This window comes from Eucyclogobius newberryi, unplaced genomic scaffold, assembly GCF_026437365.1.
Source record: "Eucyclogobius newberryi isolate DKJ021-1_F unplaced genomic scaffold, fEucNew1.0.hap1 SCAF_1, whole genome shotgun sequence".
NCBI classification, from domain to species: Eukaryota; Metazoa; Chordata; class Actinopteri; order Gobiiformes; family Gobiidae; genus Eucyclogobius; species Eucyclogobius newberryi.
This window is the reverse complement of record NW_027315723.1, coordinates 40,922,388-40,948,402: the sequence shown is the minus strand read 5'-3', so window position 1 is coordinate 40,948,402 and position 26,015 is coordinate 40,922,388. Positions and strand designations below refer to the sequence as shown.

Genomic DNA, 26,015 nt, shown 5'->3' with positions numbered 1-26,015 from the left:
ACAAACAGCTGTAAAATCCCATCTGAATTTGCCATCTTATACTGATCATTAAAAAACCTTTTTGGGTTTATTACAAATTGGTCATAGGATCTTCTAAACAAAAATGAGGAGGCCAATTTGCTTTTTGATTGAATAATCAGCATGAGAACCAAAACGTAAAATATAAAATTCACATTTAATCATGTAAAATTTTATTCATTTATCTATTTATTTATTTTGTTTTTGTAATTTTGATAAATCAACATTGCAATCAGTAAACACGCTTTTATTCAATGAGAAAATTTGGTTCAATCAGTGAAATCTGCACTAGTAAAAGCTATGGTAACAGTGTATGGTTCGACCAATCAGATTTAATTTTGAATCCACCAGTACCGGTCCCCAGTGCTCCCCAGTGACTGCTCCTCATATAGTCCTTGACACAGACATACTAACACATTTAGGCTGCGCTATTAAAAGATCTGTGAATGAGAACAGAGATAGAGAGAGAGGAGGGAGAGAGAGGATGGAGAGGAGGGAGAGAGGAGAGAGGGAGAGAGAGAGGAGGGAGAGGAGGGAGAGAGAGGAGGGAGAGAGAGAGGAGAGAGGAGGGCCAATCGTGGCGCAGGGCTAATAATAGCAGTACCTCTAAGACTAACCTACTCTTTTGTTCAGGTGTTCAAAATGTTTAGTTTGAATACTAAATAGATCTAGAACCGAGATTAACACAGACATTGTTTTGCATAACCAGGATAAGGAAAACCTTTAGACGTCCATTGAATGGATAGAGCCCGTGTAAAAGGGAGTAATAACAGTTTTGCGGTTGACTTTATATCAAAAAGGCTGAATGCATGTGTTAAGCGATCCACAAATGCGAATTCAAACTCTCACGTGCAAAATTACAAAATTGAGAATGAAATGTAATTTGAAAAGCAATGTTTATAATGAGAATTTATGTGGGAGAAAAAAGAGCATGGAAGTCTAAGGCTTTTTTTCCACAGAATCTGTAAGAATGCACAACAGATTCATTTTAAATCTGTTGACAGAAACGTCGGATGGACTGTACCCCAACTGTCTCCTCATTGGCTCTTAACTGTAGCCAGAGTCAGCGAGCAGCAGCAAAGGCGGATAAAAGGAAAAGAAAGGTGGTTGGAGAGCTGTTGGAGACCCCAAAGTGACAGGTTCTTCAGATGTTCTAGCCAAAAGGACAAGGAGATGAGGTGGACATTGGCTCCGTCCAAGGGTCCAAGTGTCTATTGATTGTGTCTGTCTGAGGGTAATTCAACCAGCATTTATTTCATTCCCATCGTCCAACAGAGTGCTATTCTTCAGGTTTGTGACCCGCTTTATGGAATCAAACTTTCTGAATGACAAATGCATGTTTATGTGACAAAAACCGCGGGATAAAAAAAAAGTAATTTACATTTACAATTAATTTACACTGAATTAAAAAGGATGAAATTTGCCTCTAAAATGGTCAAGATTATTATTTTTTGGGATAATGCTGACATCCTACTCTCAACCAATCAAAGTTCCAAGCAATTCAAGCAAAACAGTAAATTCACACTCCCACCCTGAATACATTCCCCCATTAATTATTTAATTAAGTAATAATTTAACATTAGGGGAGCCAGACACTTTGCCTTTTCATGATTTGTTTTTACTAAAAAAAGGTAATCAATGAAAAGTAGTGGTGTATATATTTGAATACTCGGACTTGTTGCTGTGGCGGTAGAAAACTGCTCATATAAAACAGAATGAATGAGGTCTTTACAGGTATCACTTTTCAGTCTGTAAAAGCAGGAATCGTACTGGAGGTCATCAGGAGTGAAACATGTGGGGCCTGTCTGTCTCACACTGAAACAGGCATTTAACTACCAAACGGCCAGGGCACGACCTGCAATAAAAACCTCTCATTAGCACTTGGGATCTGGGAGAATCAAATCAAGACACCTCTGTCATAGTTCTGGGTCCGCATTTAAAAAATCTTGTTTAAGTGTGCCGTGTGTGTGTGTAAACGTAGCAGCTCATTCACATAAAGAACATAGAGCGCAACAAAGAGTGATGAAGGGAAAGAACAGCACACAATGCAGTAGGTAAATAACATTACACAGTGTCTACATACTGGGGGAGATGGAGAGGCTGAGGAGGCAGATGGTTGGTTTAAAATGCTCCGTGGGGAGAAATAAAGTCAATTGATTGTTGATTGATCGATTGGTTCTGGTGCTGTGGTGAAGACTCGATTTGTAGACTTGATTGTCTTCGCAGCAACGTTTCTTGGTTGCACTTGAACCATCCTTTGATCACTGCCTCGCTGTGGAGATGTAGTCCACAGTGCATGTTTAGGGTGATGCGGGTAAACCATCAACCAAGAACATATAAACTCCTGACAGAAAGACAAGAAATCAAGCTCAGGGCCAGTGTTGGGGAGAATACTCTACAAACACAAAGGGATACACGTGGAGGCCTCTGCGTGTCCTCTGTGTTCTTCTGTCTGTTCTGCTGTGAACACAGGTCAACCATTTAAAATGTGACAAGAGCAACCTGCAAAACAAATACTGGTAAACGCTTCTGTGAGTAACCAAATTATCTTGACTCTTTTCCAAAAAAATACTGTTTCTAGCCCACTGTTCGCTGAAAATCCACCCAAATTAAATTGTCCCATCCGCACCACGTAAGGCACGTAACGGCACACTGTAAACGCGAGAATGAGACCATACATCGGTGTCAACGCAGAACTAAGTAACCTTGTGAAAATACACTGGGTTAGGGTTAGGGTTAAAAAACACACTCAAAAGCATTTTATTTATTTTTTTCATTTCTATTCAAATAAAGCAGTATAATCCCATGCAAAAGGGGCAAATGCCTCGAAAAGCAACCATCACAGAGACAACCAAAGATGTTTAATACTTTTTTTTCCTCACTTGTGTCTCAGTTTGAAGCCTAAATTACATGATCAAATACCACACCACTGTATTCTGAATACTACCAAATGACTGAGTAAAACATATATATTCTGCTCATGTCTTTTTGGTATGTGGACTATTTAGTTTCTTCCAGACGCTGCCACTGTGTTGTTGTGAGCCACTGCTACCAACTGAGCCACTTTGCTTATCTTTAAAGTGCATAATCTGCATCATGGCTCATTTACATTTTTTACCCATTAAACAACACTTGGGAAAATCTTTTTTTAAAATCTCGGCGTATTTTATCATTATTAATAGTATAATAACCTCCTGTGTGGATAACCTTCTGTGCTGCTGGCTCCAACCTTAAGCACCTTTAAGCCCCTCTTCTGCACCGTAAACTGCTCCCGGATGTCTTTGTTTCCTCAAGGTAGCTCTCACCCTCTCTCCCTCTCTCACCCCTCCTTGTCTGCTGTCGCTCTTAAATCAAAGGCAAATAAAGTACTTTTCCCAGGGAAGTGCAGGAATCCAAGGCTGTTCTTGCACGGCTAAATGTTAAGTGGTTGGTATGGAGGGGCACAGGAAGAGTGGATATGAGTTTGAGAAGTGCGTCCTAATTCAAACGTAACGCAGATAAAGCTCGCACCTCTGTATGCATGTGCTATGTGGGCAGGCGCTGGTCGGAAGTGTGGGGGGCAGGTTGTAAATCTTTGCGTCTGCAGATAACTGGTCGTTCACACTCTGGCTCAAGTGCTGTTCCTAGAAGTTTTGGACTTTCCAGGAATCAAGGCTCCGAGCAGTACATAAAAGTCACATAGAGGAAGATAATATATAAAAGATATTCAGGCATTGAGATGGGAAGAGAACTTTGGATACAATTGCATATCCCAGTGTAGTTTTCACATCCGTATTTTCATATGTGCAGTGCAGATGTGAGCCAGAGGTAAGTGCATCTGTCATCTCACAGGCCCGAGCTGTCAAAGTACAGTCCTGATCCAGCGCCACTGTCCCCCATCTGTGAAAGTAGTTAAGCCCGTTCGCCTCCAGAGCGAGAGGTAAACTATAGGCTACTGAAATTTCTTAATAAACTAGAGCATCAAAACAGGATTATTTTGTTCACAAATTAAAGGTTGAGGACAGAAAGGGCAAACGAGGACGTGAAGAAATCTGACATTTCAGCATTTGAACTTCAAACAGGTCAGAGGTCACACACTTTAGGCTAGCATTGTAAACAGTCTTGTGTGAATGAGGAGCTTTTGCACAGATTCAGATCTGTTCCAAAATGTATCAGGCTGAGCTGATACAGGGAGTGGACGAGGGGAGGGCATCTGGATCAGCTTAAGTGGCAGGTGCTACTTCGGGTCACGAATGTTTTGTTTCCAGAAGCAATCATCTGCCACATCATGTGTCTCTTGAAGAAAAAGTCTAACCAGTAGTTTTTTAAATAAAAACAAACAATCTCTCCATATAAAATCGACTTTTCCAAGCTTTTAACCCCCTTACAGTGCTATTGGTGCCTCGTGTGCCCAAAGTGTTTTTTTATTGATTCCTGCAGTTTTTAGCTAGAGTACAGTCTCTATCCTTCCCCTCGGATGAGCAGACAAACTGGGCCTACTCACCAGGATGAATCAGCCTGGTGATTGCCGCAGCACCATCCTCCATAAAACCCCCGAGAGCAGTGCATTTGGGCCACGTAATTTTAATGAGATATTGAAGATTAACCAAATACTGTGATTTTCTTCTGCTTGACTTCCTCAATACTGGCCAAGAAAATGCAACACATGATCAGACTTGACCAATCAGTGCAATGGCGGCATTTGAAAAAATAAATATTTCAAAGTTCATGTTGCGATAACAGAGAGAAATTCCTTCAAAACAAGACTTTTTTTGAAAGCTGTAGGAGGGGCAGTGTCTTATCCAATCCATATTATAGATCCATGGTTTGGGAACACGACAGTCGCAGTCTGGAGACGTTTTGAGAGTGCTTATTACAGGTGGTCTTGGTGCAGGGCGAGTGTGGTGTGAACGCAGACGACCTCGGAACAGTCTACTTGGAATTTGATCAAAAAAGAGCTTCGATCACATAGGCCTATATTTGTTTGAATGGGTGCTGCGGAACTGGCCGTCTGCAACCTGAGACTGTCTAAGAAAATTGGATTTATTTGGGCAAGTCATTTCTGCCACTTTACAGCCAGGTAAGCCTCAGAAAGCCGCCACCAGCGCATCGTTCTCACGATATATATATAGCCACAGATGAAAGACAGACCACTGCGTACAGTATATATGCATGTAGTGAAGTGAGTGTGTGCAGGCGTGTCCACGTGGCTCTGAAGCCTGTTCTCATGGAAAATACTTTTCCTAACAAAGAGACATGTGGGCTCTTTCTGTTTTCTTTTAAATATACATAAACATCCAGAAAACGTCTTAACTCAACTGAGTTTTAACTTATGCCAGATTACACAGCCTAATATGACGCTTGACCCATCTTTAAATCCACTGGAGCAATTTGTTGGGGCCATCTCCAGATCTTGAGCTTGGCTTGGTCAGGACCTTATCTTGAGGATTTTACCTACTGTCTATGTTTTGGGTTGATGGGGCAAACCAGAGGAAACCCACCCACCCATCCAGAGAGAGAAGTTCAGTCACCATAGACCCAACAACTATTATGCACAAACTGACTTTGAACCGGAACACTTCAGATAATGAGTCACCGTCATTCCTGATGTGGCCAAGCTAAAACTGAGCGAGCCCCGAGTCTGAACGTACATCTTAACCTGTAAAGTACTTGCCCCATCTCACCTCTGCCCTGATGCAAACCAGATGTGACTATTTGGGACGCTGACCCCGTATCTATGGGACGTCCCGCTTGCCGCTCCACAGTTTAAGGAGGTGATTAATCTTCTGGTCCCCGTGCTGGTCGATCAGCTGAGGTACACCCCAACAGAAGGCACATTGTTCAGGCAGACACGGGTGATTGTCCATGGTGATGCTGGGCTCCCTCCGTCTCAGCCCAGCCATGAAGGTGTGCTTTGTGGACGTGTTTGGACAAGCTCAGATGGATTTCTCCTCCAAACCACATGTGTATGTGCTGTACTTCCCATTCCATATCCTGCTTATGAAATATAGATTATGAGCGATAACAGTGGTTGAATATGCCATTTGTTTTTCCATATAGATATTTGGGTTGTGAAAAGTATAACAAATCTTGATAATAAAAGCTAGTATTGGAACTATATACTCATTTGAGCAAGTATCCATTCAACAAAAATCCAGTCAAACAGATTTTACCTTTCCTGGAGAGTTTTAGCAGTTATCTTGAGCTCTATCAGAACTATGAGACCGTAATCTTTCATTTAAAAAAGTGTCATTATTTTGTGACAAAACTCTCTATTTTCTAATATACAGTGCAAGTCCCAATCGTTCCAACCTCACCTCTGTCTCTGCTCTCCTGCCTCACCTACACCTACAAAAAGACTGATCTAAAGTGCTACTAAAATGGGCTACAAAAACACTAACTAGAACTTTGCGTAGCATTTTTAATGCATACGTGTCAGTACACATTTCACAGTATAATACATACAATACATTGTAGCCATGTAACTGCTGGGGTAATTATATAATTAATACAAATACCTGCGTTCAGGACATTTGGGATCAACTTTCAGAATGAATGCATTTAGCTTATTTAGGCTATAGGTTTTCACTGACAGTCCTGCTTTTGTTCTGATTTAATCCTGGTTTGATCCTGATATTTACTTAGTTAGTCTTGATTTAGGGGTCATTGTGTCCAAAACTACGTCACCAATGTCTTCAAATCACCTTATATTTTAATAAATAGTATTTTATTTATTTTTTGTTGAGCAGGAATTTTATTTTATACAATGTTTTAATTTATAGTTTGGTTTTAGCCCAGACATTTTTCTCTTCTATTTGTGTTCTTATTTTAATTATTCATATGTATCTGATTGACTGTTGACTTTAAAAAGAAAGAGTAGGCAGGATCATTGGTCTACACTGCCCTCTATTGGCCAGGGTTTAAATCCTTTATAACTTTTGGCCTTGAAATAAATAAATACAAATACAATGCTATTCCCACATTTTCACCTGCAGAAGTGCATGAAGATAGGCTCATTTAAATCATTCATAAATAACATACCAGATTACATTGATGACGCTATCATTTTAATTTAGGTCCATCGTTTTTCTACTGCTACTATGGTAATTATGTAATATCTCTGTAGATAGAAAAAAAATACCTGTTAAAGTTAGGTAAAGCCTAAAAAAAAAAAAAAACATTTTGGCTTAATTCAAAAATATATAAACTGCCTGTGATAATCTCCAATTAAACAAACTAATTATGTAAAGTCATACCAGGCTCTGATATCACAAACGTGTATTTGAGTGGTTTTCATTTGCAAAAACCACCTGTATTGTTCATATTCTGTGATTTTCTCAGGCTACTCCCAGTTTCTCCATTGAAGCCATTAAATGGTCACATTTATATAGCGCTTTTCTACCGTCAAGGTACTCAAAGCGCTTTACATCAAGGAACCAGTCACCCATTCACACACACATTCACACCCCAGATGTACGCAGACACTGGGGGGCAAGTTGGGTTAAGTGTCTTGCCCAAGGACACAACGGCAGTATTCACATGAGGCAGCTGCAATCGCACCGCCAACCTGCGGGCCAGTGGATCTGACCGCAGGTTGGGTTAGGGTTAGCTACTGCCGCCCCAAAGTCATTAGATGTTCCACTGTAGAAAAAGTTAGTCATTTGGACCAGTGGTTCCCCAATTTGCGAGTCACGAAGCATGGGCAGGCATTTGGTGAGATGATTTCAAGATGTAAAGTCAATTTTAAATATATAGTTCTGTATTGATTTTTTATTTTATTTTATTGAAAACATTGTGTCACTGGTCAGATAATAACACAATAAACTAGATAATATGCAATGGCTGAAGCCATTGCGAATGTCTGCGCTCTTGCGTAAAAGTACAACATGTGTGTAAGAGTACAACATGTGTGTAAGTAGTACTGGTGGTACTACTTAAAGGTGGTATGGACGATTTTTTTCAGCAAATTTTTTATCATATTTCCTCGTGGCGTGGATAAATCATTTGTCCTGCCACGTATCAATCATAAAACGCACCTACCGCTCACCTGCAGCCGCGTCAGGCTCGTCCCCACGTTTCCGTGTGCCTAAGTGCATGGATCTATCATAATATAGTTCCCTCAGTGTACGGGGCAAAATGAAGACGGAGAAAGACAGTTCGAGCTGACGCAGAAGTGGACAGAAATCTACGGGAGACGAGCGATGGGATGCGCTCCGTTGCGCTAATAAACAAACCCACGTGTGTGTTGTATCAGTCCGCACGGGGGAGTGCGCATGCGCACTTCCGCCTGCGTTCTCAAATCGCCGAAAAATCGTCCATACCGCCTTTAAGATAAAAAGTCAGATTTAATTGACAACAAATTACATTAAAGCTGCGCTAGCGGCGATGATGGCTCTCGCCTTCCCGCCCGTCCATGTTTTCTGCTGCGTTTTGCGGCATACCAAACGAGGCTCAATAATTCACCGTTGACAATTGCGTGGTTTGCGATTCAAATAGTAGTTTGTCCTGACAAATTGCAAGATTGTGCTGAACGCAGACCTGAGCAGGGAGAAAGAGAGAGAGCCTCGTTGACCCGTGACTTTTCATTTACGTTCAGGGGGTCAAAAATACCCGAGTTGTGGCAGAAGGCTAAAGAATAAAGCCTAGAGAATAAAGTCTAAAGAATAATAATTCTAATGCCCCATTCATTTTAATGGGGAAAAAGTAAGATAAGATAAGATAATCCTTTATTGTCCACACATGGGGAAATAGTACTAATACTTTTGAAAAAGTACTAATACTTTTGAAAATACTGCAAAAAGTACAAGTTGTTCAAATGTCAAAAGTAACAGCACACGTAATACTGTGAAAGCGATCGTAATGAGGTATAACTTGTTGAAATCGGTTAAAGCGTTAAGGAGTTGAAACGCGGCGAATAATACATAATACAAGAACATGTCTGCGCCATTACGCAGACACTCAATTATTAAAATATATATATCTTTTTTTAAACTGAAAAGGCTAATTCCTTTTATTTCAATTCATGATTTTTGATTTGATTCATTTTAATTTTAAAAGGTTTACCACTTTATTAATGTCTATTCCATGTGATTGTGGGAGTCCCGTGTCATTTGCATGGTTATTTGGGGGATTTGGATGAAATTCCCCTGAATCCGGGCAATGTTTTAAAAATTAAACCAAATCCTAGTTACTAGAACCACCTACGGTTAAATCTTAGGTGCAAACAGAGGAATGTTAATTCTAAGATTAAACAACCAGTAAAAAGACACAGAGTAGAAACATTTGGAGAAGAAACCTGCCACAGGTGCTCCGTGAGAGTTAAAGTCGCGTCATCCTGATGGAAGAGGCTCAAAAGCATAAAGAACGTGGGTAGGACTGTGGTGGTCCCAGCCTTAAAGTATTTATTATTAGTTTAAATGGGTTCTTGTGGATCATTTTACTGTCAGAATAATGGATGGTGTTGGAACTTGATGTATGTTGCTAGGTTACCATGGTCAAATACCCTTTTCACCAACGCGTTTTACACAGCTGAGGCGGCGCATGCGCAGTGCGAGCACACGCCTCGGAAACACCGGAAGTCAATGGAAGCAGCAGCAACAGGTCAGGGACAGGTCAGGTTCTGTCGGAGCTGAACGCTAATAACAGTTCGTAAACATGTCCAGAGACGAAAGGCTGCGAGCTTTGATGAACGCGCGTCTCTCTGCGGAGTATGAAGAGGAACTGTACCGATCCAAGGCGAAAGAGCGGCAGAGGACGCAGCAGCTCCTGGACGCGGCTCTGAGCCCGAGAGCCGAGCTGCACAAAGCGGGTGAGTCTGTGCGCGGTGTCGGTGTCGCTGCTAGTCGAGGGTTTGGCCTGCATTTCGGTTTTATAATCACGGGTAACAACACTATTATGGTCTCGATCACAGGAGAGTTAGTCAGGTTATCGTGAGGCAGATAAAAGGGCCACTCCTTTTAGTAAAGACCTCAACAAAGCAGAAGCCAGAGCTGGTTTATGATGGACGAGAGGAAAGGCCTCCAGTCACTTTATCCCGAGAAATGGCTCAGTGTCTTGTCAAATCACCCAATTTAATCTGTGAGTTTGATCTGGAAAAAGGTTAGTCTGGAATATTTGAAAATGACAACATGGTTATTACCTTGAGGAGAATGATAAAGGCTGCTGCTTGGATTGAAATGTAGTTGTAAATGAGCCCCACAGTGCAGCGCTCACTAATATCAAAGAACCTCTATTTGTCCCACAAAGGGGAATTTCTAGTGTTGCAAAGGACAGTTCAAGAAGAGCAAGAGAATAGAAACATAAGAAAACTGATCATTACAGTCTGCAAATGTTTCAGTCCACGTTTGAGCTCAATTTGATGGGCATTTAATTTTAATTGTAAAGTCCTACTTTGACAAGAATCAGACTCCACCAATATATACCTCGACGCGCTCATTAGCAGGGATTTGCAGTGGGAGACACAAGTTACCCAGTGTCACAGAAGTAAAGCATCACCTGATCTTTGTCATTAGCTATATCAGAAAAAAAAAATCAAAAGTATCAGATTTACAATTGATTTACACCATCAGAAAGGCCATGATGTATTACTACCCCAGAGAGTCATACCTTTGGAATAAGAAAATTATCCCAAAAAGCAAGGAAGCTATTCAGGTCTCAAGATTGTCATATTGAGGCAACAGTGTCCTCACATAAAACACTGACCACTGCTGGCCAGTGGTCAGTGCTGCTGCTGTGCAATTGTGTATACAACCACCACATGATGCTGACTGGCTAAAGCTGTAGTAATCTAACCACATCATATTATTTTCTGAAAGCGGGAGCAGATGCCTCGACTAGACAAACATCCTTCGCCATAATCAATTTTAATGAGGTTTGTTGCATTAGATCACAACTACTATACTTTATGATTCATTAAAATAAAAAAATGTTGGTCAAATAATCTTACCTGTATCAAACGCAGTCCCCGCAGCAGGCTGGTCACAGGCGGGCCAGCACTACTGCAGGACTGGATTAGAGTGGCGCCTCTAGCAGATTCTGATATACCTATGGTCAGTAGGAATCTGAAGCATTGCCCCCAGAGGCTAAGACCATCGCTATAACTCACTAGTATGAAGCTTGCTCGAATACTGCACCTCACAATCAAAAGACAAGAGTTCAGAGGAGGGCATCATGTTTTGTAACTTCTGACTTTGATCAAAAGAGCAGTGTAACATCCATGCTCTCAAATATTGAGATACCGGTAGTTAAAAATGTCATGAAAAACCCAGTAAAAACATTTTTCACACACTGTCCTAGAATGGATCAACTAATTGAAGTAGGTCCAAGCCCGACTTTGGACACTTTTCAAAAGTTTCATTGCGGTGATATTAATTTGAAGTTTAGTCAATCAGAACTGAGTGGAGTATAGATGTGGTTGTGCTTTACTGTGAACCGTTGTCTCCTGCAGGTGTTCAGAGTCATGGTCCAGGTCTGAACCAGGAAATCCCAGGGACTCTACAGATTAAAGAGGAGCCAGAAGAGCAAAGTGTCAAACAGGAGGAAGAGCAGCTGCAAGTGTAAGTCTCAACTAAGGATATCACGATCATGTAAATCATGACGTCACACCGATAACTCTGATCATTAAAATGCACCCTGATCATTTAAAGCCTGAAATGCATTGCTCAATGGCACAAAGCAGCAGGCCTACAGTAGAGATGAGGGGGAAAGTTAACAGATACAAGCCTTTGACCACCGTCTGCTATTATGACATCCATTGAATTTGTGTTTTTGATTTTCAGGCCTGTCCCAGAGTCCAGTGGTGTCTTTGACCACAGAGAGTCCTCACTGCTGCAACAGCATTTACCAATGCAAATTAGAGTTCAGTCCGGACAGATACCATTCACCTGTAAGTAAACATTTACCCAAAAGATTCATCGGGCAAAAACATTCTGCCTTTTAAGAACACATGCCACATTTGCACTAAAGGTACATCAAAACACATTAGACTGGAGAAAAACCTTCAGCTGATCAAGTCCATCAAGCTCTTTTGTTAATATTTGTTCATTGTTTGTAAATATAGCAACATAAACAGAAAATAATCTAATATAGTTTATTTTTGGTTATATTCTAATAAGCACATTTGTTTGCCTTGACTTCTTTTATGTTAAGAATGTCACGAGGAAAGACTCCCGGAGTTGGTCCTGTCTTGAATGTTCAAGTGTGTGTACTCATTGGTCATATTACACTAAGGACTGGGTATTTTTTCCATCCTTCCTCATGTAGAGTATTTATGCTCTAGCCTACATTCTTTTGCCGTAAAATATGGGCACATAGTGTGCATTTTAATCTGCTCTTGCAGATTATATCCATCAGATAAAGCTATAAGGCTGATAATGCACAATAACAGCAAAAACAGAGAGTCATCATGTGACACATTTATGCCTATTGTGAATGCTTCAATTAATATTTCTTACCGTTATGGAATATGGAGTTAAAGCAGGAGGAGGACACACAAACCAAACTCTGAAAAGCACCTCCAGGTCCTGAAGCTGACCACTGTCCATTTAAACCCATGTGTCTGTCACATGTGAATGTCTGGTCCCGGTTAGAGGGCGAGCTGTCTCCCGTGTTGTTGCTTGGTTCTTGAAGGCGAGACTGTGGTAATCCAGAGGGGCAGCCTGATACAACTTTAGGCAAATATTGTGTCCCCGTGCACGGGTGTTGCTCCTCCTGGAGCTGGGTTTGGACCTGAGGTGTCCTACTGCATTTTGACCTCTCACTCATTGACAAACTGCCTGGGCCTAATCATGTTCAGACAATTTGTGTCTATGATAGTAAATATTAAAATAACGGGCTTCTACTAAACTTTTGATCTTTTTACATTTATGAAAAACCATAAAATGTAAGCTGCATTGGCCTATGTTTTCCCCCACCACCTGTCCGTTCTGTCCGTTCTGTGCCCTGCTTGGCATTTGTTTACCTTTTATAGTCCACTAGAATCAGTTTTTAGTATAGTTAGGTCTAAGTTTGATCTGCACAGTGCAGCAACAATTTTACTGTATTAACCAGGTCTGTACAACTGCAGCACTAATATGACACATTTTTTTTCATGTATTTTCCATTGTCTCCTGCAGATGTCCAGATTCCCCCACTGAGTCCTGGTCCCATTCAGAACCAGGAAATCCCAGAGACTCCACAGGTGAAAGAGGAGCCAGAGGAACAGAGTGTCAAACAAGAGGAACAGCTGCAGTTGTGAGTCTCAACCACTTTAAACACACGTACCTGCAGTTTTACTGACATATTGAGATTGGACTTGCAATATAGTATTTTTCCTTCTGGATTCAGCTCCCAGTGCACATTTTCTACAAATGCAGTAACAAAATAATTATGAACCGCTAAGTGCCATTGTTTACCCTGCATATCTGCACTTTATGAATTGCACTAATACTTAACAGCTGTGATGATTGATGCTCTAACGTAATTGTTGTTGTGACAATAACAATACATTTTTTAAACTTGAATCTTAAACCACAGGGTTAGCTGGTTTTATACATCATAATAATAAGTCTCCGTGGAGACAGTGATCATTTATTCTCTATAGTGTATTACCTATATAAGTGGACTTGTGTTATAATTTTAATTTGCTTTTTCAGGCCTGTCCCAGAGTACAGAACTGTCATTGTAAAGAGAGAAGAGTCACTTGCACAGGAAGAGGACCTGAGCTCAGAGACCGAGGGGGACACGGAGCAGTCTTCTGACAATGACGAGGACAGGCCTCCACTCAGCCGTTCAGCTACACAGATGGAGACAGAGGCGGATGGAGAACTCAACAACCAAGTCCAGATCAAAGCCAGTGCCACTGTAAACAACGGTGACCCATCGGGAACAGCAGAACAAACTGAGGGGAAGAAATTCCAGTGTTCTGTTTGTATGAAGACATTTGGACGAAAACAGCATTTACAAATGCATGTTACAGTTCACACTGGAGAGAAACCATTCATTTGTCCAGTCTGTCAGAAAGATTTTACTCATTCCTCAAGCCTCACAAAGCATATTAGAACACACACAGGAGAGAGACCTTACAGTTGTTCAGAATGTAATAAAACCTTTGCCCATAAGAGCGTTTTAGATGTACACATGAGGATACATACAGGTGAAAAACCATTCAGATGTCCCTTCTGTGATTTAGGATTTACTGGAGGCTCTAATTTAAATCGACATATGCGAAGACACACAGGCGAAAGACCTTACAGCTGTACGATTTGTGAGAAAACATTTACCCAAAAGGGAACTCTAGATGACCATAAAAGGAAACACCTGGGTGAAAGACCTTTCATTTGCACCTTCTGCAAAAGGACATTTACACAAAGCTCTGAAATGAAAAGACACATGAAAGGTCACACAGGAGAGACACCTTACAGGTGTTTGACCTGTAACAAAACGTTTGCAAATGAGACTGTTCTAGATGCACACAGCAAAAGATGTGCCGACGAAAACCCTTACAGCTGTTCTTTTTGTAATAAAGGGTTTACAAAGCGCTGTAATCTCAGAAGACACTTGAGAACTCACTCAGGAGAGAAACCTTACAGCTGTTCAACATGTAATAAAGGGTTTACAGAAAACTCTAAACTTAAAAGACACATGAAAATTCACGCACAGGAGGAGGCTGAACAGAACGTGACTGAAGCACACATGAAAACTCACACGCGAGAGGCTGAAGAGAACATGACTGAAGGACACATGAAAACTCACACGCGAGAGGCTGAAGAGAACGTGACTGAAGGACACATGAAAACTCACACGCGAGAGGCTGAAGAGAACGTGACTGAAGGACACATGAAAACTCACACGCGAGAGGCTGAAGAGAACGTGACTGAAGGACACATGAAAACTCACACGCGAGAGGCTGAAGAGAACGTGACTGAAGGTTAAACACTCCAAATAGGTTTAAATCAGCTAGAATTTCTGTGTTAGATTTCTATTATGTTTTGACGGACTTAAATAAAACCTATTTATATTATATTGAATTGTATACCCAATACTTGTGTAATAGGACAACGAGGGCCAAGCTGAAGTCCATAGAGAGAGGGGAGCTCCACTTCTATTGGGGTTTGATACTCTACTATCGACCCCTGACCTTCACCATTTCACTATGTGGCCAAACCTCCTCCAAACGGGCTGCAGCTAGACTTTCTCGAAGAAGACTGCCACAAACGTTTCATATTCATGCAACTAAACCATCCTAATGCCAAATTCATGCCTTAAAGCCCATTTACTGGATGAAATAACCCAGACAAGTCATACCATGCAGTTAAGTGGAGAACTCTGCGCTTCAACTTGCGACTGCTTTTTATTGTTTTATATGTGAGGGCTAGCAAAAGAGATGAATTGTTTTAACATTTACCGTAATTTGTTATACAAGTTTCTGTAAACTGTTGAAGATGAGCCTTATGTCCCTCAGTGGCCCTCGGTGTGTTGAATAGATAAGGATGTGTACAACAAGTGTGTACATGCCCTGGTAACCCTGGTGCATTTCTGGCTAAGCACGCTTTATTTGTGGCGATGTGAACGGACCAAAGAAGCGCACCCTGATCCACCTGTAATCTTGCATTGCCACAGACATTGAGCTCGCTGGAGCACACATACATCTAACTAAAGACGGGAATATTGAGCACAGTTTGAAAATTGCTAAATAAATATATAAAACATTGTGCGGTGCGCCTACAGCCTAGTGAACCATGCATATAAATGAAGTGAACATCACCTGCCAATTTTTTTTCTGTGTAATCTGTCAATTGCTACTCCAAACTTCAGATTTGATTAAATATTCATAAAAGTCTGCTCTATTTTCCTTTCCCTCTACATTCATAGATTGTGTTCACATTCAAGAATGTGGTGAAATCATAATTTAAGATAGGCCATTATATAACTGGGACTTTTACTGTTTTTGAAAGAAAAGTATGATCCACAAACATTGAACCTTATTTATTGGGTTTATATTTATACTTTTTATACATTGTCATGTCATTTTTATACAATATGACTACTATTTGTAACATTGTCATTATAAGTGGTCTTGGCTCAGGTGAAACACTGTTGTGAAGAGCAGTGGATAATAGTGTGTAAAAAAGATGCCCCCCCTCCCACACACACACACAAATGACCTGGAAGTCTATAGTGTCATTCCAGAGCAGTCAAAATTTGGTCAGTGTCAATTAGGTCAGTTAAATGTGTTTTTGTACATAAACAAAAAAAAATTAAAGCAAATGTCTGAAGTTAAAACAATGTCAGATAAATTGCATCCGTTATAATGTGGCTGTGTAAGAAATGTGTTAAAAAGTTATATAATTGTCAACCATTTTTGGGGCCAAATGGCTGGTTTTGTAGAATGAGCCAGCACCAGCGAGGGGAGGTCCAAACGAGCTTGTATGGCCTGAGGTATGCGCTAATGAAGGATAATAGTAGGAAAAAGCTCCCAGACTATCAGAGATTGAAATTGGCTCGTGCTTTCTGGTGTAATAATCGTCTTAAAAACCATTATCAAATTACAGCATAAAGAACATGTCCATCGTGTCCAATGTTTTGCAATTAATAACAAATCAACATTACAACAGTGTTTCTTTAGTAAACGCTATATATGTTTTGAACATGTCTCTTAGGTCTGGGGCATGGATCCATGGTATGGCTGTACATGATAATATAACAGATCCATGTTATGGCTGTACATGATATTATAATAGATCCATGGTATGAATGCACTTGATAATATAATAGATCCATGGTATGGCTGTACATGATAATATAATAGATCCATGGTATGGCTGTACATGATATTATAATAGATCCATGTTATGGCTGTACATGATAATATAATAGATCCATGGTATGGCTGTACATGATAATATAATAGATCCATGGTATGGCTGTATATGATAATATAATAGATCCATGGTATGGATGTACATGATATTATAATAGATCCATGTTATGGCTGTACATGATAATATAATAGATCCATGGTATGGATGTACCTGATAATATAATAGATCCATGGTATGGCTGTACCTGATAATATAATAGATCCATGGTATGGCTGTACCTGATAATATAATAGATCCATGGTATGGCTGTACCTGATAATATAATAGATCCATGGTATGGCTGTACCTGATAATATAATAGATCCATGGTATGTACATGGGTCTGAGGTCATGTTTACGATTTCAAAGGTCATCGGAACGCGCATGCGCACGCGTCTAACGGAGTCTGCGCTGTTGTTAGCTTGGGGCTATCGTTTTTAAGCTAAAAACAATTTATAAAATGTGTGCTTCAAGTCGCACGCTGAGAGCTTTGGTGAATGCGCGGCTGACTGCGGCTGCTGAAGACATATTTGCGTTGTTTGAAAGAACGATAGCGGAATATGAGGAGGAACTGCGTCGCTCCAAAGAGAAAGAGAGGAAACAGGAGCTTCTGGACTCGGCTGTGAACCCGAGAGTCGAGCTCCTCACAGCGGGTGAGTCTGAGCCACACTGCCCCAGTCAGACTGTATCTTATCATCGGTCACAGACTGTATCTTATCATCGGTCACAGACTGTATCTTATCATCGATCACAGACTGTATCTTATCATTGATAACAGACTGTATCTTATCATCGGTCACAGACTGTATCTTATCGATCACAGACTGTATCTTATCATTGATAACAGACTGTATCTTATCATCGATCACAGACTGTATCTTATCGATCACAGACTGTATCTTATCATTGATAACAGACTGTATCTTATCCTCGATCACATACTGTTTTATCATCGATCACAGACTGTATCTTATCCTCGATCACAGACTGTATCTTATCATTGATCACAGACTGTATCTTATCCTCGATCACATACTGTATATTATCATCGATCACATACTGTATCTTATCCTCGATCACATACTGTATATTATCATTGATCACATACTGTATCTTATCGATCACATACTGTATCTTATCATCGATCACAGACTGTTTTATCATTGATAACAGACTGTATCTTATCATCGATCACAGACTGTTTTATCATTGATAACAGACTGTATCTTATCATCGATCACAGACCATCGATCACAGACTGTATCTTATCATCGATCACAGACTGTATCTTATCATCGATCACATACTGTATCTTATCATCGATCACAGACTGTATCTTATCATCGATCACAGACCATCGATCACAGACTGTATCTTATCATCGATCACAGACTGTTTTATCATCGATCACAGACTGTATCTTATCATCGATCACAGACTGTCTTGATCCAAGCAGGGGTTAAAGTACCACGAGTAGATTTGGTAGGCACAGGAGGCTGCTCCACAATATCATGGAGCAAAGCAGAGGTGGTTAGGAGAGACTCTGAACCCATAGAGAAGACTGAACTATGACAAAAACAATTAAAATTAAAGCCGCGGAGCGGCGATGATGGCTCTCGCCTCCTGCGCCACCGCCTTCCCGCGCCACCGCCTTCCCGCCCGTCCATGTTTTCTGCTGCGTTTTGCGGCATACCAAACGAAGCTCAGTAATTCACCGTTGATAATTGCGTAGTTTGCGATTCAAATAGTAGTTTGTCCTGACAAATTGCAAGATTGTGCTGAATGCAGACATGAGCAGGGAGAAAGAGAGAGAGCCTCGGTGACCCGGGACTTTTCATTTATGTTGTTGTTGTTGTTGTTGTTTTATGGCGGTTGGCATCCGAGTGTTGCATTACCGCCAGACTTTATTCCTCAGACGTTTCGTAGTCCTCAGACTCTGTCGTAGTCCGTAAAAGTACTCCTCCCATCGCTTTGGTGTTACAAAGCCCATGAGGTCATGATATGTCTTTGTGACTAGAATAGTTGTTGTGTCAGAGACCAACCGGCTTTATTCCAGGGAGACTCTTCTTCATCTTCCTCTCCCTCTTTGACGTTCGGTGCTTTGGAAGTACAAAGCCCATGAGGTCATGGGACGTCTTTGTTGTTTTACAAAGCCCATGAGGTCATGGGACGTCTTTGTCGTTTTATCCTTTAGAAGTCCTTCCTACATCACTTTGGCGTTTCTAGGCCCATGAAGTCAAAGCGCGTTAGAACATCCTCTTGCTCCTCATCCTCGGCTCAGTCTCCAACACCCCCCACCTCTATAAACGTTTACCCAGCCCTGTGCTACATAAGTAAGCAACCACAGCCTGACACAAACCCTGTGACTGAATCGCCAGAACGTTCCGCAGATTGAACTCCCGCCCATTATTCCGAAACCACAAGGCCAACCCGGCCCTTTCTCTATTATAAGCCTCACAGCAAATCAGCACATGCTCGACAGTCTCTGGCACCCGACAGTGACCACACAGACCGGTCGGGTGTTTGCCTATCCTACTCAGTGACCAATTGAGTCCAGTATGGCCAATCCTCATGCGGGCGAAGGCCCTTTCCTCCCACGCGTTCCTGCCCATAGACCCGCAAGGACCCACACTACCCTGTACGTGATAGAGATGCCGTCCAGTAACACAGTGGCTCCAAAATTCCTGCCAAAGGCCGACCACATGACTCTTGATAACGGGCTTGATTTCAGATTTGCTTAACTCAACCGCCACATCAATTGATGGCCGCCTAAGGGAACGTTTAGCCAGTGCATCAGCCATTTCGTTACCATCCACCCCCACATGCGCAGGGACCCAAAAGAAGGAAACCCTCACATCCTTCCTGGACAGGGAGAGCATCAGACAGAAGATGCCATTCAACACATCCTGTCTGCAATCCGATTTCCCAGATTTAATGCTTTGCAATGCAGAAAGGCTGTCAGAGGCCACCACAATGCCGCAACACTGCAAAGCAGATTCCGCCCATTCCAATGCCAACCGTATCGCTATAAGTTCCGACGTGAAAACAGAAAGGCGATCTGTCAACCTCTTCTTGACCGCCAGCCCCAGGTCAGGCACAAAATAAGCGGCGCCAGTACGCCCACTCTCAGGATCCCTAGACCCGTCGGTATAAATAAACACATCACCTGAGTGCTTATCGATGAGCGCTTGAACGGCAAACTGCGGTGCCCTCCCAGCGACTCCTCTAAGCTTGCCATGCAAGCTAACATCAACAGGAGCCGGGACAAACTTCCACGGAGCTATAGCAGACAAAGCCACCGACAGGCTCACACGCAGATCACCAACCCCCGCAAGCCGCGCCTTCGCATTTCCTACCTGGCTAAAAACCATACCGCCAGCCTCACTCTGCCCCCCATCAACCCTGAGAAAGTCCCTCACCGGGTGAGAGCTCGTATGACCTTGCACATTCACCCAGTAAGCCAACTTTTCATTTATGTTCAGGGGGTCAAAAATACCCAAGTTGTGGCAGAGTGCAATAAAGTCTAAAGTATAAAGAATGAAGTCTAAAGTTGTTGTTGTTGTTGTTGTTGTTGTTGTTGTTGTTTTATGGCGGTTGGCATCCAAGTGTTGCATTACCGCCAGACTTTATTCCTCAGACTTTGTCGTAGTCCTCAGACTCTGTCGTAGTCCGTAAAAGTACTCCTTCCATTGCTTTGGTGTTACAAAGCCCATGAGGTCATGATATGTACTTTTACGGACTACGACAGAGTCTGAGGACTACAAAACGTCTGAGGAATAAAGTCTGGCGGTAATGCAACACTCGGATGCCAACCGCCATAAAACAACAACAACAACAACCGGCTTTATTCCAGGGAGACTCTTCTTCATCTTCCTCTCCTTCTTTGACGTTCGATGCTTCCACCGTACAGCTTTATTCTTTAGGCTTCATTCTATAGGCTTTAATATGTCCACTGATGTCGCCGCTTGGTAGCCGTGCGTCTACGAGACTGGGCGAGGACAGGAGACCACCCCCACCCCCATCTCGTCACTCTGATCACTCTGACTCCCCACAAGCAGACCCCCATCACTCCGACTCCCATTTAGCGCCTTTAGCCTGTTTTCTATATCTGCCCAATCAAGCTCCTTTGTTCCAAGGAATCTCCCTGCAGCTTTAGCAATGATCCTGATCCTTTCAGTTCTGCTTTGAGTCTGAGCAGCACAGTTTACAACATCCACCATAAAGAGTACAAAATCCTCTCTATCCACAACCAGGGTATTCTCATTAATTCTGGAACCTGCACACTTGGGACCTCCACTCTTGAAACCTTCACACTTCTTGGGAGCCACGCTGGCCTCTCTCATTTCGCCCTGGCTGGGAGCAGCGCTGGCTCCTCTCTCTGTATTTACTCTAAACTCGTTACTTGAAACTTTCTTGACTGCATCTGCATAGGATATACCTTGAGAGACCTTTATTTTCTGCACCTCAGCAGCTCTTTTGCTAAACCTGCATCCCCCGTAGGCAGAGCTATGTTCTTCCCCACAGTTACAGCACTTCATCCACAGACGTCGCCGTAGGGACACCTACGATAACTCCTCTGACCGTGTTTCTTTCAGCATTAGACACAAGAATGTCCTTTCCACCCAGACGTTTAGTTCCAATCGCCTTCCGTTGCTGAGCCGCGTCCTTGCACACGACCAGCAGCGAGCCATCTCTAAGGACACTCGCACTCTTGATCACTCCCACAGCTACAGTTAGGCTCTTTGACAATGCCACTGAATTCCACTCCTTAAAGGATGCACTATCCTGTGCAAGCTTTATGATCACCTTACAGTCTCTGCTCTCACCCCGGACATCAATAGCCTCAGCCTCATCCTGCTGCTCATTCCCAGAACCCTCGGACGAGCTAAGGGACTTTTTACGTTTCCGGGCACGTGCAGGCAGAAAAGGCTGCTCCTCCACGCCGTCCAGAACGTCTTCCATCCCCGATCCACTCTCCTCCGCCATCTCCCGTCTCTCCAGACCGGGTGTTGAGCAAGGTTGTTGTTGTTGTTGTTGTTGTTGTTGTTGTTGTTTTATGGCGGTTGGTAGAATAGTTGTTGTTGTTTCAGAGACCAACTTTATTCCTCAGACATCGTTGTAGTCCTAAAGTCAAAAGAATAAAGTCAAAAGAATAAATTCTAAAGAATAAAGTCTAAAGAATAAAGCCTAAAGAATAAAGTCTAAAGAATAATAATTCTAATGCTAATTCTAATGCTAAGACTGCGACAATGTTGAGTTTTTCACACAATGGGTAGGGGGCGCTATAGAGTAAATTTGTTACATGGGTATTTATTTCCAATCAGACCATAAAAACGCATTAGTGAGTGAAATATGAGCTCCGCAGATCAATTCCAATAGGCAAGGCCTATTGGCCTAAAATCCAACCCTAGAGCACACCACAAGTGTTGTTATGAACCTGCGCCGGTATCTAGACTTACCATGAACGTTCTGTCTGTGAGCTAGGAAGTAAACAATGTGTACATTACCAGAGAAGCCGACCAGGTGTTTCAGTGTGTTTTATAAGAGTAGAGTCAAGTAGTGCAAACAGTGTCACCTTTTGTGAATCCTAATTTAATGTATCGTTTGTTTTAACGTATTCTCCCCATTGTCTCCTGCAGGTGTCCAGATCCCTTCTCTGAATCCTGGTCCTGGTCAGAACCAGAACATCCCAGAAACTCCACAGATTAAAGAGGAGCCAAAGGAACGGAGCATCAAACAAGTGGAAGATTGGCTTCCATTGTAAGACTAAAATTCTTGTTTTTTTTTTTAGATTAGACATGTTATTTATATTTTAGTATGGATGCATTCACTTTATAATTGATAGTGTAAATGATCAGTCCATTGGTGTAGATTGTCAACCCGTGCTAACCTGGCAGAGGCCACGACGATGTATATTGCTCTTTATTAGAGTTCTACACATCAATCTGGGATGTGGCTCTTGATGAAAGCAATAGAGAAAAGGCAGAAAGATGTACATTTTCTTTGCAAAAGTGCAAAACCAAAAACAACTAGCTAATGATGAGGGAAGACCATTTAAACATGGTTAAAAGTTGATTTGAACATCAGAATCAGAAATGGTTTCATTGCAGTGGTCAGTAAATAAGTTCAAACGTTGACGTTATGGGGCAACACAAAACAAAGAATAATAATAGTAACACTTTAACTATGCTAAAAACATAGAATTTGGCTAAATATAAATACAATGGACATTATGAACAGAACAGCAGTTCAAAACTAGCATTACAAAATAGATGCAGTATTGTTCATGAGTTATTTAAAGTAATAGGTGATGGAGAAGGTGAGGATGGACTCAATGAGCCGTGTAGAACTGCACCATCATATCTCCACTGTCAGCTTGGCTTTCCTCAGCTGCTGCAGGAAGTCCATCCTCTGCTGGGCCTTCTTGAGGTTGATGGTGAGCTCCCACTTGAGGTCCTGGGTGATGATGGTGCTGAGAAAGCAGAGGGAGTCCACAGTGGTGATGGGGGAGTCCGAGATGGTGAGGGGGGGCTGGGGCTTTCCTGAAGTCCATGATCATCTCCACTGTCTTCTGGGCGTTGAACTCCAGGTTGATACCGCTGCACCAGGACACCAGCCGGTCCACCTCCCTCCCTCCTGTAATCAGACTCATTGCCGATGAGCCCAATAAAGGGGATGTTGTCTCCAAACTTGATCAGTTTTACGGAGTCGCGGCTGGAGGTGCAGCAGTTGGCGCACAGGGAGAAGAGCTAGATTCCTCTGAGCAAAGCCTCAAAAGTGTTGAACACTGCTCCACAGAGGGCATTTGGTTTACCTTCATAACTGCAGCGTTTGTGGTGTGCTTATTTTGATCACCATGTGTTTTTTGATTCTAAGGCCTGTCCCAGAATGCACTGCTGTCTGTGTGAAGACAGAAGAGTCCTCACTTCTTCAACATAGACAAACTGAGCACAGAGAGGAAACACAGGGAGAGGACATCTACTCAGAGCCAGATTTTCACACAGAGACTGAGGAACACATGGAGCACTCTTCTGGCACTGACAATGAAGACTGGAGAGCTCCAGAGTTACAGGCTGATGGAGGACACTACAAGCAAGTCCAGATCAGAGTCAGACGCTCAGCATTCAGAATTCAACATTCAGGCCCATCCCCACAAAATATGTCTGAAGCAGAGACCAGCACCACTCATAACAATGGAACTGAAGATAAGAAACACCAGTGCTCTTTTTGTGGGAAGAACTACAAGAGAAAACCAGATTTACTAAGACACATGAGAATTCACACTGGAGTGAAACCATTCATCTGTACAATCTGTCAGAAAACATTTGCCCGAAGGGACGTACTAAGTTCACATAAGAAAATACACACACACATCGAGGACAGTGACAGACAAGCTGTTCCAACTGCAAGAAATATGTTGCACTTTGCTCTAGCCTCAAATAACATGATGAAACATATACACATGGAAAAACATTCTGCCGTTTGATTTGTAAGGGTCTGAAGTACGTTCTAGAATAGACGTGTGTGGACTTAGGCATTGGATGAATATTGCAGAACTTTAATCTTTCAACTATTTTTCAAATGAAATTGTCAATTTAAAGAGTTAAATTGTTTTGATAATAAAAGGTTTCACTGTATTTGCCAAGTTTCATTGTGTGGACTCACCATAAGATTCATCTTCCTCTCTTCATAGTCAAGTCGATTGTCGTCTTCAGTCTGGTCACCAAGTACCACCAAAGAAAAGAGTATGCTTTCTGAGATCTAAATTAGTTCGATAACAGGACAATTTCAGGTCTAAATCAGGGCTAAACCAGCTCTTATAGGAATACACCTTTGCTACAGTAGTTTTACCTTAAATGTACTCTAATGAAGAAAACACACGACGAGTACCACGTACCACAGTTTGAGAAACACTTGCCTAGGAGTTCATGCACAATTTTTTTTCCTGCTCTGATTATCATCGTTATAATAGTCACATCTTTAAATGTGCAGCAGAATAAGAGAACCTCTGAGGGAGCAGTACGACATGGAGCTGGTCCTGTGGCGTACTATTACTATTAGATCGGGATTGGCCTGATTTAGCCTGTGCACAATAGTGTGACATGCCAAATGGCATTGCTTATTAAAAGAGCCCTCGTTCTAGTGTTATAACTTTAAAGCTTAGGCTAGGCATGTCCAAACTACAGCCCTCAGACCTGCTAAATTGGGTCCACAACAACATTGACTAAAATTAGAAAAATTCAAGTATTTTGAAGTTATACCAACCTAATTAATGTTCCAACTTCTTAAAGGTGTTAGGTTCATCAAAATATTTCGAATGAGTCACTTTGTCATTCGACAAATTTGACATTGTCGGGTTGTGAAAAAAGTTTGGACACACCAGGCTTAGGCCCTCTAGTTTCTGGAGATATGGACATGAAGAAATTATACTACACCTTGCCAAAAAAAATGTCAGATTCTAAGGACTAGACAAGATATTCATTGTGTGCTTATATTGACTATATTGACCTGCTGTTTACACAGATGTAATGTTACAGATCTTCAGGAATAAGTGTTTGAGCTTTTGGCCTTTGTGTAAAAAAAGTACATTAGGAATGCATGCTTTTTCTGTCTTGAGTTGACCCAGTGTTTAATTATGAAAGTACAAGTCAGTGTAGGATCATTAGTTACAGCTGGCAGACAAAGACATGTGATGTCTGCCATACTGTTTAAGGCACACAGTACAAAGTTGTGTGTGAGAAACTAAGGAATGACACAGGAAAGGTCCAGTGTTTTAGTCTGTATTAGTGGCGATTGAACCAGAGGAGAGGTCTCCCAGGAGCAAGGATCTAGATTCTAGCCCAGCCTGCAGTTTGGACTAACAACTGAGGTTACTGACCTGGGTGAAGCCACACATTTATGATAGCCTGCTAAAACAGTGATCATCATAATTAGAACATGTTAAAATATCCAAATGTTATAAACATCTATTTTTCTTGGATTCACCTGTGATATTGTCTCTCTTTGGCACTTGTGGAACATCTGTCAGCCATGTTGTTGTGTGTTGTATTCAAATGGGAAAGAAAGACTCCCAAAAGGAGTTTCTAGAGGACGCTGGGAAAACATACATGAGATAATCTGAATATGAAAGTTCACCCAGAACCACTGCTCTAAGAGCAATAACGCCCCCTGGAGGACCAT

At 41.8% G+C, this 26,015-nt stretch overlaps 2 protein-coding genes across 3 annotated transcripts; both read left to right on the top strand.

Moving 5' to 3' along the window:
- The first annotated feature begins 9,564 nt into the window (after positions 1–9,564).
- Positions 9,565–15,302, top strand: LOC140361080 (uncharacterized). Of its 2 annotated transcripts, XM_072446697.1 has the most exons (5): positions 9,565–9,805; positions 11,444–11,552; positions 11,775–11,881; positions 13,110–13,227; positions 13,629–15,302. In XM_072446697.1, exons 1-5 carry the CDS (start codon positions 9,652–9,654, stop codon positions 14,905–14,907), a joined length of 1,767 nt encoding a protein of 588 aa, XP_072302798.1. In that variant the 5' UTR covers positions 9,565–9,651; the 3' UTR covers positions 14,908–15,302. The 2 variants fall into 2 exon arrangements, with proteins under 2 accessions (XP_072302798.1, XP_072302789.1); XM_072446688.1 differs by lacking the exons at positions 11,444–11,552; positions 11,775–11,881.
- A 1,933-nt stretch (positions 15,303–17,235) lies between these two features.
- Positions 17,236–24,384, top strand: LOC140361122 (uncharacterized). The gene is made up of 3 exons (XM_072446754.1): positions 17,236–17,488; positions 22,475–22,595; positions 23,712–24,384. Exons 1-3 carry the CDS (start codon positions 17,296–17,298, stop codon positions 24,319–24,321), a joined length of 924 nt encoding a protein of 307 aa, XP_072302855.1. The 5' UTR covers positions 17,236–17,295; the 3' UTR covers positions 24,322–24,384.
- The last annotated feature ends 1,631 nt before the right edge of the window (positions 24,385–26,015 follow it).